A 17,033-nucleotide genomic window follows, 5' to 3' on the forward strand; every position below is an offset into this window, starting at 1 on the left:
GGTTCACCTTGTAAAGTACATTCAGGTTCAATTCTTTAATGATAAACTCACTAAAAGGCCAGAGGAGGGCTGGAGACATGGCTCACAGGTTAAGAACACTGGCTGCTCTTCTAGAGGTCCTGAGTTCAATTCCTAGCAACCACGTGGTGGCTCACAACAATCTATAATGAGATCCTATGCCCTCTTGTGGTGTGCAGGCATACATGCAGACAGAACACTGTATACATAATAAGTAAATAAATCTTTAAAGAAAGAAAGAAAAGGAGGAAGGAAGGCCAGAAGAAGCATTACATACAAAAACCAAGTATTAACCCCTGAATCATGGTAGGTTCATAGTGACATGGAACCCTACCTGCCATAGCCAGACCTCAGCCACCCTCACCAGTGTCTGTATTACCTGCCAAGGGTACAAGCTTATATTTGCATATAACAGCTTCTAAATGGGGGGACCAATATATGCCTTATGGCTGTCCGTCTCCCATGCAGCCTGAAGGCTCTCCTCCCTACCTGAAGCGTCAGGTTGCTCCTGCTGTTGAGGACCTTCCTTTCTGCATCCTGGAATGCCTTCTGCAGCCTCTGCTCCATCGTCTGGGCAAACTTGCAGGACTGAATGTTGTCTGACTGGCTTACGAACTGCAACACTAGATGAAGAACCACGAGTCAGCACTCATCAGGGCTCTGTCTTAGTTCCTCAAATTTAACAGCGGTGGTGATATAAAACAGCATGATTTTTAGGTTACAGAAATTAGGCAAATAGACAGTAAGACCAGACAAGCTTTAATTATAGTTTTGAAAGTAACTCTTAAGATGATTTATAGCAGAGAATAATTAAAAGCATGACTGAGCCCAAGGTTAAGGTTCTCTCCAACACAAAGGACGTCATGACTTTATCGCATGAGACTCTGCAGACATCTGCTCAAAGATGACAAACCAGTGCCCTCTGTTTCTGTGGATGGGGATGATCAATTGTCCCCCACACCTAGCCGGTGGCTTCCACCACAATGGAACCTCCACTCTCGTGGTTCACAAACTTTGCAAATCAGCAATCACAAGGGAAATTGAGAGAAAGATGTCAAAGTCTTTGCTGGGAAACTACTTCAATAAGAACCAAGTCCTGTTAGTTCCAGACTATAGGTTTTATGGGTGCTCAACTTATAGTTGTAGCCACTGGTAAGAAAGGGGTAAAACACAGTATTCTATGCTGCGATGCACTAAGCATACGGATTGGGAAGAAAAGCCTCCGTGGTGGAACGTGTCTAAGAAAGTCAGAAAAACAGAGGTTTAGGCAGAGAACTCGGACATCTGATGAATAGGGAAATTTGAAGGCGTAAGGACCACGGAAGCTGACGGGCAGCTAGCAGTGAGGCTTTTCGTCAGTGGTCTGCCTGTCTGGTCCCAGATGATGGGGGCTTTTCCTTCTGGTGACTTGCCTGTCTTCAGCTGGAAGGCACCTGCAGGATGGGGCTTCCATGGGGAGGCAAGGACCGCCACAGACTGTAAGTTGGGGGTGTGCTGCTTCAGGTCGGCAGTGACGTTGCTGACGCCATACACACCCAGCATGTCCATCACCACAGCAGGCAAATACACCAGCCTTCCTCGGGTAGCATAATAGCCAACGGTGACATTATGAGAATATTCCAGGACGTCCACCTACAAAACAAATGGACCCCCAGAATGCACTGTTTATTTCCACCATACTTTAAGTTCTTCTTCTGTTCTCAGAGCCTCAGCTGTTGCTTAGTAAGACTGTAGACTAGGACATTCTCATTCAACCAACATCCTAACAACCCTGTAAAGTGCACATGTGAATTCCAAAGTATCACAAAACAACAAAATAAAACTCACATCAAACCTACATGAGATAAAGCTGAATCTGGTTTTGGATTCCTGAAGTATTTTGAGCATGATCCAGTGAGCACTGATTGTATCACCAGGAAGTCAGAGAGGGGACAGCAGGCGGAAGAGATGTCTAAGGAACAGAATGCTGCTTAGAAAAAAAAGTTACATCTCACCATTCCTGGGAGGCAAAAGGCAGAGACAATGAATGCTGTAGGGCACCTTCTGGGGATGGGCGACAAGGTATCTAAGGTGGAGTCTTCAGCCTTGGCTCCATGCTTGGCCGAGACACTGGTTCAAGGCCAAGGTGGGGATGAACCAGAGGCCTTCTCTCCCAGGTGAGTCTTAAGGAACACTGATGGCCTGGGCCTTCTCTGTCCCAGTGGAAGGATTTTGAAGTTTTAGAACTTATTGTTACTGCATTTTTGTTTTGTTGATCTTGTATGTTTATAGTTTTAAGTGTGGGTTTTTGGTTTTTTTATATTAAATGTGATGTTTATCATGAAATTGGAGTTTTGGAAAAATTAAGAGAAAAATGACAATTGCCCAGTTGCCTCAGGTATTACCACCACTACCTGCTAGGTGCATCTCCTTTTAATCATTTTTGCTTAGAAATACATATTTTTGTGTATATGTATATGTGTGTGTAAAGAAAAAATATATTTGATACATAGATAGGTAGATAGATAGATAGGTAGATAGATAGATAGATAGATAGATAGATAGATAGATAGATAGATAGATAGATACTGCTGCATAATTTCTTTACTTCTCTCTATGCCTGACTGGGTGTATGCTTGTGTCTATACATATGTGCATGTTTGTCTACATGTGCATACAAATGTATATGTTTGTGTGTTGGGGTGTTTGTATGTATCGTGTGTGTGTGTGTGTGTGTGTGTGTGTGTGTCTGTGTGTGTGTGTGTATGCATGTGTGTGTGTATGTGTGTATGTATATGTGTGTGTGTGTCATGCTGGAGGTAGAACCTAGGACTTTGTGCACAGTAGACAAAAGCCCTACTTCTGAGGGGATCCCCAGCCTCCTTTCTTCTTTTTATTGTGGTAAAACCGAGATCACAGACAATCTACCACCTAAACCATGCCTTACATGTACTGTTCACTGACACTTTTAACACACATGTAACGGCTCCACCCGGCACCACCACCCGTCTCCCATGTGCTTCATGCTGTAGAACTGGGCTTCTGGGTCAGGTTGTTTTAACCTCTGCATACTCTCCCCACTCCCGCATCTGCATTAGCGTCGTGCAGACAGGCCAGGGCAAACCTTTAGCACAAGGCCCAAGTCACAAATATTTGTCAAAAAACTCAAGAAAACTGATTTTGCGACAAGATGGATGCAATTTGGTCCTTCCAAAGTGGGTTCTCGATTAGTCCTTTATAAAAATGACTAACCAAGGAGCTTCAAGATGGCCCATGATCATAGTCCCAAAGAGTAACTCACCCAGTGAGCAAGCTGTGAACTTTCCAGCCCTTTTAATGACTTCAAAGAGCAAGCCTCAGTTCAGGGACTATTTATAACCCCCATATGTCTTTAAAAACAAACAAACAAGTCAGGTGATGGCGGTGCACACCTTTAATCCTAGCCCCCGAGAGGCAGAGGCAGACAGATCTCTGTGAGTTCGAGGCCATCCTGGTCTACAGAGTGAGATCCAGGACAGGCACCAAAGCTACACAGAGAAACCCTGTCTCGCAAAACCAAAACAACCAACCAAACAAACAAACAAACAAACGGGCTAATAACTGAGCAGAGGGATGCCAAGCTCTGCCCCACAACCGTGTGCGGGCAACCTCGGCTAACTGGAACTTCATAGGCTGTCTGTGCCCACTCTCCTCATTTGTGCCACTACCTTTTATTCATGGAAAATGATCCTGATTTAAATGTGCTAAGCTTACAAAGTGCGCCAATCATTTTCAAAGATTGCAACAGTGAGTGTTGCAGGGGTCTGCAATGGTGTGCAGAAGAAGCGAATGCTACGGAGGCCGTTGGGAAGTGGCTGCAGCTCAGTGCACACCACACCAGGCAAACGGAGGAGAGCAGTTCAGCTTTTGGTTTAAAACTTTTAAGATTCCCAGTGCAGGGGCCACCTAGCGTAGAGTGCTTTTCCTGCTTCTCTCCCTTCTTTCTTCCTCTCGATTTCTTTTTCAGAATCGTAACAGAGAGATTGAAAATGACCAATAGAGGATGTGCCAAAATCTCATGCCTGGTCCTCTGTGTGATGGGTGGGGCAGGACCATTAGGCTGGATGCAGCTGTCACCCAGGCCATCAAAAGAGGAAGCCAGAATGATGTGTTTAAGTGATACAAAAGGGAGCCCACTGGCTGCCAGTGCCATTTACTGCTCTAACTCTTGGGATCGACCCAAAGACTGTAAAACAATGCCTCTCCTGCTGGGCTGCGCCACGGAAACCAGCCAGCAGTTATTAAGCAGTACTTGGCACTGAAGTGTTTGGCGGGAAAAATGTTTACTTCCCTCTGGCTGCTGGCCCGTCACACAAAGTGGAACTCCTCTTGCAGATCTGAGTAATTTGGGCTTTTGTTGTTGTTAACGGTAGTGGTGGTTTGGGTTTGGGTTTTTGAGACAGTCTTAATCTGTAGCCCAGGGTAGCCTCAAACTTGGGTAAATCCTCCTGTCTCAGCCTCTTGTGTTCTGGGAGTATAAGCAGGCAATATCTACCTGGCTTTATCATACCTGTTAAATGTCCAGAAATAATTCACTATTTATAATTGTGCAGAAGATGAAGAGAAAAAAATGAAAGACAAGACAACACAATTTTTAAAAGTATGAAAGTAAGACAATGTAATTTGTCTCAAGTTTTCACCTTGAAATGACCTTTTTCTCCAGCCACAAGATGGTGTGGATGTGGCACCTAGGAGGGAGGAAAACATCCAAAGGGGGTTGTGGTGGGGGGCTGAATTGGCCAGCTTAGAAAGAAAGGTGCTTACGTGAGCGGAGACATCGTTCTGGTGGAAAGCCTTCCGCAATGCCTGAGTGAGCCCTTTGGTTACGCCAAGCTTCAAGGACTCACTGCTCTGCACTCTCCTCTGGGTTAGGAAGAAGACTGTGGGGTCAAACAGAAGCACAGTAATCAGCGACAAGAATGACCCTCATAATGAACAAGCAGCCCCCCAGCCTCTGTGTCCATCAAATCCAGAGTAGAGCTGGACAATAAGCAAAGACCCGCCAATCAGGGGGCAGGCTGGGGGAGTGACTACCGGTCTGATGAAGGACCAAACCCTTTATGAGGTCTTAATGCCAAGGAGCTGGTATGTTGATGGTGCTTCATTTCCAACCCATGCTGCCTCTGACTGTGAGGACCAGCCTCTATATGCCTGGCCCCCAGAGGGTCAACCTGCAACCACATGTCTGTAACAGCATCCAGTGATGTGCTTAGAGACTGGACTTGAGCTGGGCTCTACAGCTCTATCAACCCTGCATCCAGAGGGACAGGTCCACCTCACAGGTGGGGATGCAAATGGGAATCTGTGACGGAATTTAACTGTCCCTATGAGAAGGAAGCCAGAGTTCTGCCAAGGCTTCTGGCAGAGGCTGGGATCAGGGAAGGTTTCCATGGGAATTGATGCTTCTGGTGAGTACTGAAGGGTAGCAGCGGTCAGTCAGCTAGGCAAGAGCAAGGGACTGCCATCCCCCTGACTCCAGAGCCAGGGGCGCCAAGTGAAAAGGCATGAGGGGAAGGAGGCGAATCTTGTCAGTGTCCATGTTTGGCTTGGTTCTAAGGGAGAGAGGACATGGGGATTTAAGATGAAGCAATGAATTCTAGAGGATTTCCCTTTGACTACACGCTGGTAAATAGACGGAAGAAGACAGAGGTCTGAAGACAGAGGTGTGTGCAGGGTTACTGTGCCGGTGGTGGCAGGCACTAGGGGCGGAGCAGAGGGAGGCAGGATGGAGAGAAGGGATATTCAGAAGTGAGACTGGAAAGAATCGAGGGCTGGTCAGCTGTGGCTAGTGTCGGGAGGAAGAAGAGAGAGAAGAGGGCAGCTGAGAGGGTGCTTCTGCATGGGGTGGGGGCTGGGAGCAGGCCTGGCCCTGGAGAGGGGAGGGGGCTAAGAACCCAGATGGTATAATAGAGAAACAGAAAGAGATACTGTATTTTCTGCTGTGCCTAGCTTCCCAATTTCCCATTTTAGAATAAGACATGTCTCAAGATATAATTTCCTTTCGTCCTTTGTGGGGTGAGGAGGGAGGCGGGAATGAGCATTCAACACTGGCATGCTCTTTGAAATAATTTGTCTAATGCTTTTTATAGAAAACACTACTGCACTATTCAGAACACTCTAGGCATTCTAGACTTCCTCTCTGCAACTAGGGAGTGGGGTAGAGAAGCGATCCACCCCACTAACCTCAAAAGAGATCCTCACTCTCCTCCCGACCCCCTCCCCACCCTTTCCCCTTACGATTCAACTGTCCAGTTGGTATCTGCTGATTAGGAAAGCCTTTCTGAATGGTGCAGCAATTCCCAAGATTTTGTGTTAAATGAATCAAATCGTTTACGCCTGTGAGACATCACTGGTGTACTTCACAGACAAAACACGCTGTGTTCTCAAATTCCCTGGCCCACTGGAGTAATTGCGGTTTCCCTGGACACTTCTGATGTCAGAACCAATCCTAGGACTAGAATCTGCGTCATCTAATGTTCCCCTTTCCTGACACTTGATGAGAGTCAAGGTTTCTCAACCTTGGCATACTCTCTTTCTCCCCACCCTCAGCCCCGTGTGTGTGTGTGTGTGTGTGTGTGTGTGTGTGTGTGTGTGTGTGTGTGTGTGTTCAGGTATGTGGAGGCCAGAGGGCAACCCTAGGTTATTCCTCAGGTACTACCCACCTTGTTTTCTGAGACAGGATCTCTCATCACAGCTCCTCAAGTAGGCCAGACTGACTGGTCAGTGAGCTCTGGGATCTGCCTGTTTCTGCTTTCCTGGAGCTATGGGGTTATAAGCTACCGTACCCAGCTTTCTTAAAACATGGGTTCCAGGAGGTCAACTCAGGTCCTCGTGTTAAGCACTTTACCAACTGAGTGTTGTCTCCAGCCACAGTTAGTCTTTATTGTGCAAACTGAGCATTGTGAAATGTTAACATAATCCCAGATGCCGACAGGTTCCAAGTAACACTTCCTTTCCAAAGTGTGACAACCAACATGTCTCCAGACGCAGCCCAATGCCCCCTCAGAGAGGGAGGGTGAGAGCACTCCTGATTGACAAGCACTGAACTAAGAGAACTTATTCCATCAAATTGCTGAGGTCAGGATTACCCCCCTCTGTCCTCAGACCAGGAAAACAGTGGCCGCTCGCTCACCTGTCTTTACTAGGAGCCTGGGGGACATCTGACAGTCCAAGTTGGAGGCCACTCTGCCCGTCGTGACCACCGCTGTAGACACAGCTGGGAAAGCAGCATCCGTGTTTCCTGTCTGCAAAGAGGGCAGTCTCGTGGCCTTTACTGATGCTGTCATGGACGTGAGTGCGGCTGTGACCGTCAGTGGGCGGGTCGTGGATGCTCTGGGTATGTCTGGCCTGGTGGGATTAGGGAGGCCAGTGTGCATGGCTTGTGGTTTCTTGGGGAGGTGTGTTGTGGACAACAGGCCTGAAGCAGAGCCTGTGGCCCCTTGGGTGGCCGTGTGCGGGCTCATGCTGTGTGCTGTCCGGGCAAGCATGTAGGTCGGTGTGAATGGGAAGGCAGTGTGGAATGTCCCTGCTGTCACCTTTGGGCTTGGTGCCGCCTTATGGGTGAGATTTTTAGCTAGAGCTGTGGTCAGACTGGTCTTGGCTAAACTGCTGCTGCCGCCGCCACCAGCGCCCTTAGCAGTGAGGGCTGCTGGCAACGCTGCTGGACTTGACTTCCTCAGGAACAAGGTGGTGGTGGTGGCAGTGGCGGTGGCGGCAGCGGCGGCGGCGGCAGCGGCGGCGGCGGTGGTGGCGGCCGCTGTCGACTCTCCCTTGGGTGACACGGAGGTTCCCACTGCAAAGAGAGAAAAGGAAAAGTTTGTCACTGGCCTCGGAGGCACACATCACTGTCCTGATGATGAAGGGATGTCAGTTGTGAGCTTGCTAGTGTAAGAAGTCTCTACACTCCAGGCTTGCAGCGGGGAAGAGCTCAGGCGAAACAACCTTAGGTTCATTAAGTCAATTAGCCATAATGAGGATGCCACTTACAGCAAAGCCATGGTTGTTGATAACAAGGACATAAATTCTGAATACTTTCAAAAAAAGAACTCAAGTAGGCAGGGAGGGTCAGCGGCATGCCTGTCTGGAGCTGTACCTCACTACTGAACGAGGGGAGGCAGGCTGCTTCAAAGCAAAGCTGGGCATCTGTGTCGAGCTTGAAGATGCTTTGGCCGAGAAAGCAGTCATACCTGTTTTCTGGGTACCAGGAAGCAAACTACCTGCGTTAGTGGCTGCACCTGTCCATTTCTTGGGGCGCCGAGAAGTTCGCAGCACTTTGGAGGGGGTCCTGGAAAAGGCACCAGTTGATATAGAAGGTGAGTCCGAAGAGGAATGGTATTCCAGGACACTCTGGAATTGCGGGGAGACATTTTTCCCAGGTGATAGATAGATGTCACTGGAAATTTGTGAATCTGCATCTGTTCCATCTGAAAGCATTTGCTGCAAGCTAGCCGCAGAAGCTAAACTTGGCCAGGTTGGCCACAGAGGATGGGCTGGCCGGAGAGGCAGCTGTGACATAGAATGCTGACTTGTGGGTGGGTAATTATCAATGATCGCTGTGTCAGAGTCTCTGCTTGTGAGCCAGAGGTCTGTATGGCTTTCAACTATGACCCCTTCTGATGGTTGGAGGGGCTGATTGCCACTTTGACCGAAGACTAGATCCTGAAAGTTAAAGCTCTCTGTAGTTACCAACTGCCCAGCAGTCTCTTTGAAATGCTGAGATTCTATCGCATTGGCAGCTGAAGTTGTACCACCAGGAAGAGTCGCTGAGGCTGGATGAGGTTCCCGACTCGTGGAGTCAATTGCGTGAGTGTTTAAATCATGATCCGTTTGCCACGGTGAGCCAGATATGTCGATTGTGTGGAGAGGGATGCAGTTTCTGCTAAAAGAGAGCTCCAGAAAACATCTGTGGCCGCTGGCTTTCTCATGCCTCCCATTGTTGGGAAATCATAGCCATCAGTGGAGGAGGGAAGCTCTGTCACCTGTTTGGAAGCGGAAGCTGGCAATGCAGACAGGCTTGTGACAGCTGTAAGAGTCTCCAGCTTGGTGCTGGAAGAGCCAGGAGAACCTGCCTGGGGGCCTTGTGTGGCAAGCATGGATGATGGAGGTGACCCTGAAGGATAGAGCTCTGTTCTTAGTGCTGTCTTGATGAGAGGTGAAATACGACCTGTGTTAAAATCAGAGGTGAGTTCATTCACTGCATGAAGACTTGAAGCCTCTTGAGTTGAAAGGGCCCACAGAGGAAACGGTCCCCTTTGCCTTTCCATTTTTCCCAAAAATGGCTGTCACCCTGTTCTCTTTTTGCTGAGGAAATGTCCAAATTGTAGGAGGAAGATTAGCACCTCTGCTTGAGAGGAGGTGTGTGGCTGCATCTGGAAGGTATTCATCGTGGCTATCTTCCTGGGGAGTGGATGCCTCCGGCCCAGGGGCCAGGGAGGCATGATCTCTAGTGGGCTGGAGGATAGTAAGCAGGGAGGGAGGGGCACCTGTCCCCTTCAGTGGGGATCCAGAAGCAGCCTCAGAAGGGACCATTTGCCCTTGGCGGGGTGTAGTGAGAGGCACAGGAGCCAGTACAGAGGAAGGGGTGTTTTCTGGGGGGAGGGTGGGCTTCCTGGAATTCTCCGGCGGCGCTTCTGACAAATGTGGCCAGGTGGCGGAGCTATTTGCAGGAGGAGCAGGGGCTAGCTCTCTGCTGCTCATCACTGACTCTGCAGTCTGGAAATGTAGAGGCCAGGCCTCGTCGCTTGCGGCCGCTGTGCTCAAATTAATCAGCAGTGATCCCCCACTGCGCCCTCGGACAGCCCCCGCTGTGTGGACTGGCTGGGTGGATGCAGAACCCGAAGCCTCTTCCAGCATGGACCACGAGGAGCTTCCACCTGGAAGGCCTCCAGAGGCTAGGGAAGGCAGAGACAGGTGGTCCAGTTCTGCCATGGAGCTCAGAACCCCAGGAGTGGGGGAACCTGCTGAGCGGGGACTCCCTGATGGGGATAGCGTTGTTGAGGATCTAGAAAAGTCTAGACGAGGGGTCCCTGTGAATGTCCCGACATTTCTGGGTGGAAAATGGTTTGTTTTGTGAGAAAATGGGTTTAGGACAGTAACCGGGCTCTGACCTGAAGAAGAATGAGCTGGTGTGATCTGGGGAAACAAAGGCACTTTGGCGGAATGCTCTACAGGCTTAGGAGGGGGGATGGGATGAGGTGAACCGGGGGCCCATGAAGATGATGACGGTGCAGTGAGAAGTGGAAGGCTGTCTGACCTCAAGGGATGCTCGGAAGGGGAGAGAGGCCCCACCAGAGGCTGTGATGGGGAGGTGGCCCTCAAGGGGGCTGAGGGGGCTGTAGGCAATGGGGGCAGCATGCTGGTGTGAGGCAAACCTGACATGGCCGCTCCTTCTCCTCCCCCTTCAGGCCTTGTGTGGACCACAGTCTCAGTGGAGTCCTTGGCAAGATCCAGGGAGGCGCTGTGTCCGCTTCCTTGGTAAAGGGACGAAGAGAGGTCCACACGAGCCCTGGTCCTGCGGTGCGCCTTGGGCAGAGGTGTCTGGGAGAGCTGCGGCAGGCTTGTGTTGTCAGGAGGCTGTCCCAGAACATTCTTAAATCTCTCTGCTGCCGAGGAAGACTTGACTTCCAAGAAAGGCCATGTTGGTGAAATCGGTAACAACTTCCCGAGAGGAAAGGACTCTGAGGTCGGAGTGACATGGATCTGTAGACTGTCTGTCCCTGTGAAAGAAAGCATCCACGTGAGACCTGGGATCGGGGTACAGCGACGGTGGGCAGGTGCTGGAGACAAGGAGCAGGCAAGACAGGCCCTGCCTGGCCACAGAGCCCTTCCATAGAGCCTTCGTGAAACAACTCAAACAAGGAACTAAGTAAGTGCACGTGTGGGTTGCAGGGAACCCACAGGGCACTGCTATAAAAATTAGTCTTTGATAAAGGAATTTTTTTTGTTTTGTTTTGTTTTTCTCAAGGCAGGGTTTCTCTGTGTAGTTTTGGTGCCTGTTTTGGATCTCTCTCTCTGTAGACCAGGCTGGCCTTGAACTCACAGAGATCCACCTGGCTCTGCCTCACAATTAAAGATTAAATCTGCTGGGATTAAAGGTGTGTGCCACCACCATCCAGCCAAAGGATTTTTTTTTTTTTTTTTTTTTGAGGCAGGGTTTCACTATGTAACTCACAGAGATTTGCCTGTTTCTGCCTCCTGTTGCTGGGATTAAAGACATGTATCAATCAGGCCTGGCAGATGAAGGGATTTTTGAGCAACGCTATTTTTTTTTCTATTTCTTACCAGGCTTAAAGGCCACAAAAATCAGACAGATGTGGCTGCCTGCAGCTAGCAAATGACACCGAAATAGATCTGAGCCAAGAACACAAAATGCACAGGACTGAAGAAGGACCAGTTTCCATGAACAAGTTCTTCAGGCCCCTTGTGCATCTCAAGAAAAACATCTCCAAGGAAAAAATGGCTTCAGTGAAATGCAGTCCTCTTGGATTTAAAAGGATTCCTGGTTCTTTGTTCATGCTGTGTCAAGGAGCAGAAGCGATTTCTTTCACATTAGGTTATTTCCAAAGGAGAAATTATTCCTACCCTACCTAGGACAGGAGACGCTTCTCGAAAGGCCTGGTGTCACTAGAAGCACCTGCTGAGACTGTCGGCACAGTGTGTGACACCCCAGTAAAGGTGAGGAGGCCTTGGCACAGGCAGGAAAGGGAGGCGAAGGAAGATGGAAATGTGAGATGGTGCATGTCCTGCCTCCTCTGTGACGCCCCCCCCCTTCCTGGCTGCTCTGGGTTGATGGATGGTCCAAAAGTGTCCTTAGCTAATATTTCTCTGTGTGTGTGTGTGTGTGTGTGTGTGTGTGTGCACTCACGCACATGTGTCGACACGGATGTGTGTGTAAGGATATCTGTGCATGTGGAGGTCAGACATCACCCTTTGGTGACATTTGTCCACAGTTCTTTGAGATGAGATCTCTCACTGGGACCTGGAAACTTGCCAACTAAGCTAGGCTAGCTGGCCAGAGGACCCCAGGGAGCCATCCTCCTGTCTCCACTTCCCCCATGCTGGGATTGCAAGCACTCAGGAGCTTGTTTAGCTTTTTACTGGCCTCTGGAGACCAAACTCAGTTAGTTCCTCACGCTTTAGGGGTAAGGACTTTACAGGCTGAGCCGTCTCCTCGGGCCCTAGGGCTTTAAGAGTTTGAAATGAAAGGAATGGTACTTCTGAGGAAGCTATCCTAAGCCTGATTGGCTCCTTATAACCATGTCAGGACTCTGTGACCCCTACCCACAGGACCCAAAGCTCCTGGTGGCTCAGCCAGGTAAACCCACCTTCAACAGACAACGGTGCCAGAAGACACATAGCTCCAGGACACTCAAGTCTACATAGCACTGTACTGAAGTCCCTGTTCTTCTCGGGACCTGCTTCACGGCTTACAGTGGAAATTGTGCTTCAGTGTTACCACATACGACCTGAGGTGTTCTTCCAACCAGCTGAAGTCTCACATGGAAGGCACATACTAACTCAGCATTCACGTTTTGTCCTCCACAGCCAGTGCTGTGTTTATAGCCAACCAACCGTGTCTGGTGATGCATGTGAGTGAACAGAGCATCTATCTAAGTCAGTTTTGCTGTTTGCTATAGTTTATTTTAGAATCCTTTTTTTTTTTTTTTTTTTTTTAAGGATTTGGATGTCAGGTGAAATCTATGTAGGATCCCTGTGTCCTTTTATTGAAACAGATTCAAGCATTAGTCTGATTCCAGAGTCAAAACAAACTCATCTTGTTTCAAAGACATAGCCTCATATCAAGAAGGATGCTTAGGCCAAGCAGTTTTTGCTTCTAGCAAGATCTTCTCTCACAACCATGTTGCAAATGGGGGGAGGAATGGATGCTAGGAGGTGATGTGAGGGTTACTGACACAACCAAAGGAGGCTGAAAAACCCCAGGCTAGAGACAGAACCATGGCCTATGGTGGAGTGGTTTCTTCTGACTAGAATGCAGGGTTTCCCACAGGAACCTCTGTTCTCCTACACAATCCCCAAGTGCATGGGGAAGGCAGTATCTATGAACGGCTTTGAGACATGCCATCTGCTGTGCTCTGGTGTGACACTCATTAATGCTACCACTCTCCTTCTGAGCACATGACATCATGAAGCTTCATGAATGAACTTCTTAAAATACCATGATGATTGGCTGACACTATGTGACTAGCTCCCGCTAATGAGTTACAAACAAAACTGGCAAGTGTGGCTTCTGGGTAAGACATTTAAATGCTGAAGGAAGACATTCCAGAGATCACTTTCTGGGCCAGTGAGAGGTCTCAGAAGATGAAGGCACGAGACATCAGGTCTGACAACTTGGGCCCAACAGTGTGTGTCTGCGATACAGGTATGAGTGTTGATCTCACATGGTGGGCATCTGGAGGTCAAATGACAGCTTTTGGGAGTCATTTCTGTCCTACTGTATGGGCCCTGGGGATCAACTTGAGTCATCAGGGTAGTTGGCAATCCCATGTATCCTCTGAGCCATCTTGCTATCTCCAAATGTTGTGTTTTAATTCAGCTTTATTTCATAGTATCCAACTCTTAGAATATGTGTGAGATATTTCTCAAGTACATTTGACTTCAGAATACAGTAACTTAAAAAACTACCAATGACATACATAAAGCTGAGGAGGAAGTCATACTCACTGATTAGTAAGTGATACACATTCAGAAGATAATTGGTATGAAGAACTACAGAGAACAGTGTTTCAAAGACATGTCAGCTAACTGAAATTGTTGGTAAACAAAGACACAGACTAGGAGTAAATACATGGGCTTGACTGTGTTCAAAACTTCCTTATGCAGAAATAGGGTGGGAAACTCTCTTTAAAAGTAATGTACTTTCTGTGTAGGAAGAGCTGACCGAAGTTCACCATGAGCTTGAAGAAATTCAAGCTACTAAGACAAAGCTTAGCCTGCAGTAAAAATTCTGCCATTCTTAAACCAGGAAGTATTTCATACACTGAAATTCATATCTATATATAACCTATAGGCCGCAAGTAATGACATAAACATTCAATTGCCTATTGCATAGCAGAAGAACTGAGCCCATCCTTCCAGAGCCTTCTAACCGTTCTCTCTCTGACACCCATTTCCTCCTCCTTGGTGATGGCCAGCATCATAGGCTGCATTTTAAGAAATAAGTGAGGAGGTTAGAGCAACAACTCCTTGATTAAGAGTACTTGATGCTCTTTCAGAGAACCCAGATTCAGTTTCCAGCACCCACACCAGGTGGTCCACAACAGCCTGTAACTCCAGTTCCAAGAGATTCTATGTTCTCTTCTGACCTCCGTGGGCACCTGCATACACGTGTATGCGCGCGTGCGTGTGAAATACACATTTTTAAATGGATATAAATCTTAGGGAAAGAACAAAGAAGTGAATTAAATATAGGCAAGGACTTCCTGAACAGAACCCCAGTAGCACAAGATCTCCCGAGGACCTCTGACTGCCAGGTTCCATCCACAGAATACTCTAACTTCCCTAACTGCTGGACCCTGCAGAGCAAAAAGCTCAGTCTCTGGATATGAAATCCCACCAATCTCCACCCTGGAAGGCTCCATCCTGAAAAGTTCCACTCACTTCTCGAGAAGCTCCAAATAAGCCCTCTGCCCTATTCAGTTTGCGGCTGTTTTTGACTCGAGCAGAGGCAGCCACCCTCCTGGGTTTTTTTTTCCCTCCCTATAAATCTCTAATGTGAGGTTTGTTGTGTGGTGTGACTTCGTGGTATTCCTTGGCTTCCAGCTGCCAGGATACCTTTCCATCCAAGCTGCATTGCTTACACAAGAAATAGTTCAAGAACTGGCAAACACTATAGCTCGAGACTGAAGAGCTCTGCACAGCAAAGGAAAGTGTCAGCAGAGTGGAAAGACAGAATGAGAGAAAGCCAGCCATGCCTCAGCCAGTCTAGATCTAGGTCTGTTCCTTCTGGAGAGTGCATCTAGAATCTATAAAGAACTGCGAAAATTAAATACCACAAAAACGAAACTGCCAGTCAATAAATGGGCCAATGAGCTAAACACACCTTGAAAGAAGAAATGCAAGTATCCAATTAATAATTGTTTTAAAGTCCAATATCTAACCATCAGGTAAATATAAATTAAAACTACTTAGAGATTCTGTCTCACCACAGGCAGAAGACTATCATTTAAAAATGCTGCAAAGATGTGAGGAAACAGAAACCCCCCTTCACTGTTGGTGGGAGTATAGACTGGTGAGGCCACTAGATAAATCAGCATGGGTATTTATCAAAACAAAAACTAGAGCTATCATATGACCCACCATACGACCCAACTCCTGGGCATACAAGCAAAGGGCCTCTATACCCCATCACTGAGATACTTGCCCATCCATGTCCATTACTGCTCTAGTCACAGCAGCAAGGAAATCAAAACAGCTTAGATGTCCATCAACAGATGACTGGATAATGATGATTCAACTGTAAAGAAAAATGAAATGTACAGGAAAACATGTGGAACTGGAAAACACAATGTTAAGAGAGGTAACCCAGGCAACAGGTAACCAGGCAACACAAATATCACATGCCCTCTCCCATACATAGATCCTAGCTTCTATCAGTTTATGTCTGTATGTATGTGGAATCAGGGTGGGTGGAGGTCATGGAACTAGAAAGGCGCCCATGAGGAGGAAAGAGGCTTTAAATAAGGGAAGTGGGGAGGATAATAGAAAATATGTGACATGGGGTGGGAAGGAGAATAGTGGGGACAGAAGGGTGTGGCAGAGAGATGGGGCAGGAGAGGCAGGGGGAAGAGGATCAACCAGACAGTATGTATAAAACTGTCAAAAGAGAACCTACTATTTTATATGGTGATTTAAAAATAAAACATTAAATTAAAACTGAGTTAGGATCAAATCTACTGTTCTCTGTACTGCTCAGTCAAGATGGCATTTGAGCCTCACATTAAGAAACTGACATGGGGATCAGCAAGATGACAGTCTCAGGTACAGTTCTATTGCTGTGATGAGACACCATGACGGAGGTGACTTATGGAAGAAGAGATTATTTGGGACTTAGAGTTTCGAAGGGTTAGAGTGTGTGAGCATCATGGCAGAGAGCATGGCAGCAGGCAGACAGGGAGGCAGGCAGGCCGGCATGGCACTGGAGCAGTAGCTGAGAGTTTACATCTTACCACACAAGCACAGGACGGAGAAAGCTAACTGGGGAAAGTGTGGGCTGGTAAACCTCCAAGCCTGCCCTCAGTGGCACACCTCCACCAACAAGGCCACATCTTTTAATCCCTCTCAAATAGCTATACCAACTAGGGACCAAACATTCAAATATATGTGCCTCTGGGGGCCACTCTCATTCCAACCACCACAGTGGCTCCGTGGGTTAAGGCACTTGCTACCAAGCCTGATAACTTGAGTCTGATCCCTGGAAACCATATGTAGAAGGAAAGAACCAGCTCCCCAAATTTGCCTTCTGCCTTCCTCACACATACCATGCCATGCATGAACCCCCGCCACACACACAATAAGTAAACAAAAAGTAACAGGTACAGACTACAGAAGTTGAGATTAGAATGGTAGTTAGAAGAAGCCGGGGAGAATAGGAGTTGGGAGGGATGGGAAGAGGTTGGTCGGTGGCACTAAGTCAGGAATAGACAGAAGCAGAATTTTTCGGTGTACTGCTGCACAGTACACTGACCAGAGCTAACACTAACGTGTTGCACATTTAACAAAAGCTAGCAGAGTGGACTTTGTGTGTTTCACCACAAAGACATGAGAAATATTTAGTAGATGACTTCAACCTACTTTTGCAATGTATCTATGCATCAAAACATGATGTGGAATCCAATTAACATATACAACCTTTATCATATGTCTATTAAATGTAAAAGATTTATTATTTTATCTTACATGTACACACATGTTTTGCCTGGATATATCTATGTGCACGGTGTGCCTACGGTGCCTGAGGAAGCCAGACAAGGGCGTCA

At 47.7% G+C, this 17,033-nt stretch overlaps 1 protein-coding gene across 1 annotated transcript in view; it reads right to left on the bottom strand.

Annotated features, from left to right (window-relative positions):
• Positions 1-17,033, bottom strand: part of Kiaa1549l (KIAA1549 like) — a 276,448-nt gene that overhangs the window by 107,632 nt on the left and 151,783 nt on the right. The window contains 5 exon segments of the mRNA XM_028877902.2: positions 508-641; positions 1,431-1,650; positions 4,801-4,916; positions 7,169-7,828; positions 10,407-10,751. Coding sequence (XP_028733735.1) covers positions 508-641; positions 1,431-1,650; positions 4,801-4,916; positions 7,169-7,828; positions 10,407-10,751 — 1,475 coding nt within the window.

The sequence above is a fragment of the Peromyscus leucopus genome, chromosome 4, assembly GCF_004664715.2.
Source record: "Peromyscus leucopus breed LL Stock chromosome 4, UCI_PerLeu_2.1, whole genome shotgun sequence".
NCBI classification, from domain to species: domain Eukaryota; kingdom Metazoa; phylum Chordata; class Mammalia; order Rodentia; family Cricetidae; genus Peromyscus; species Peromyscus leucopus.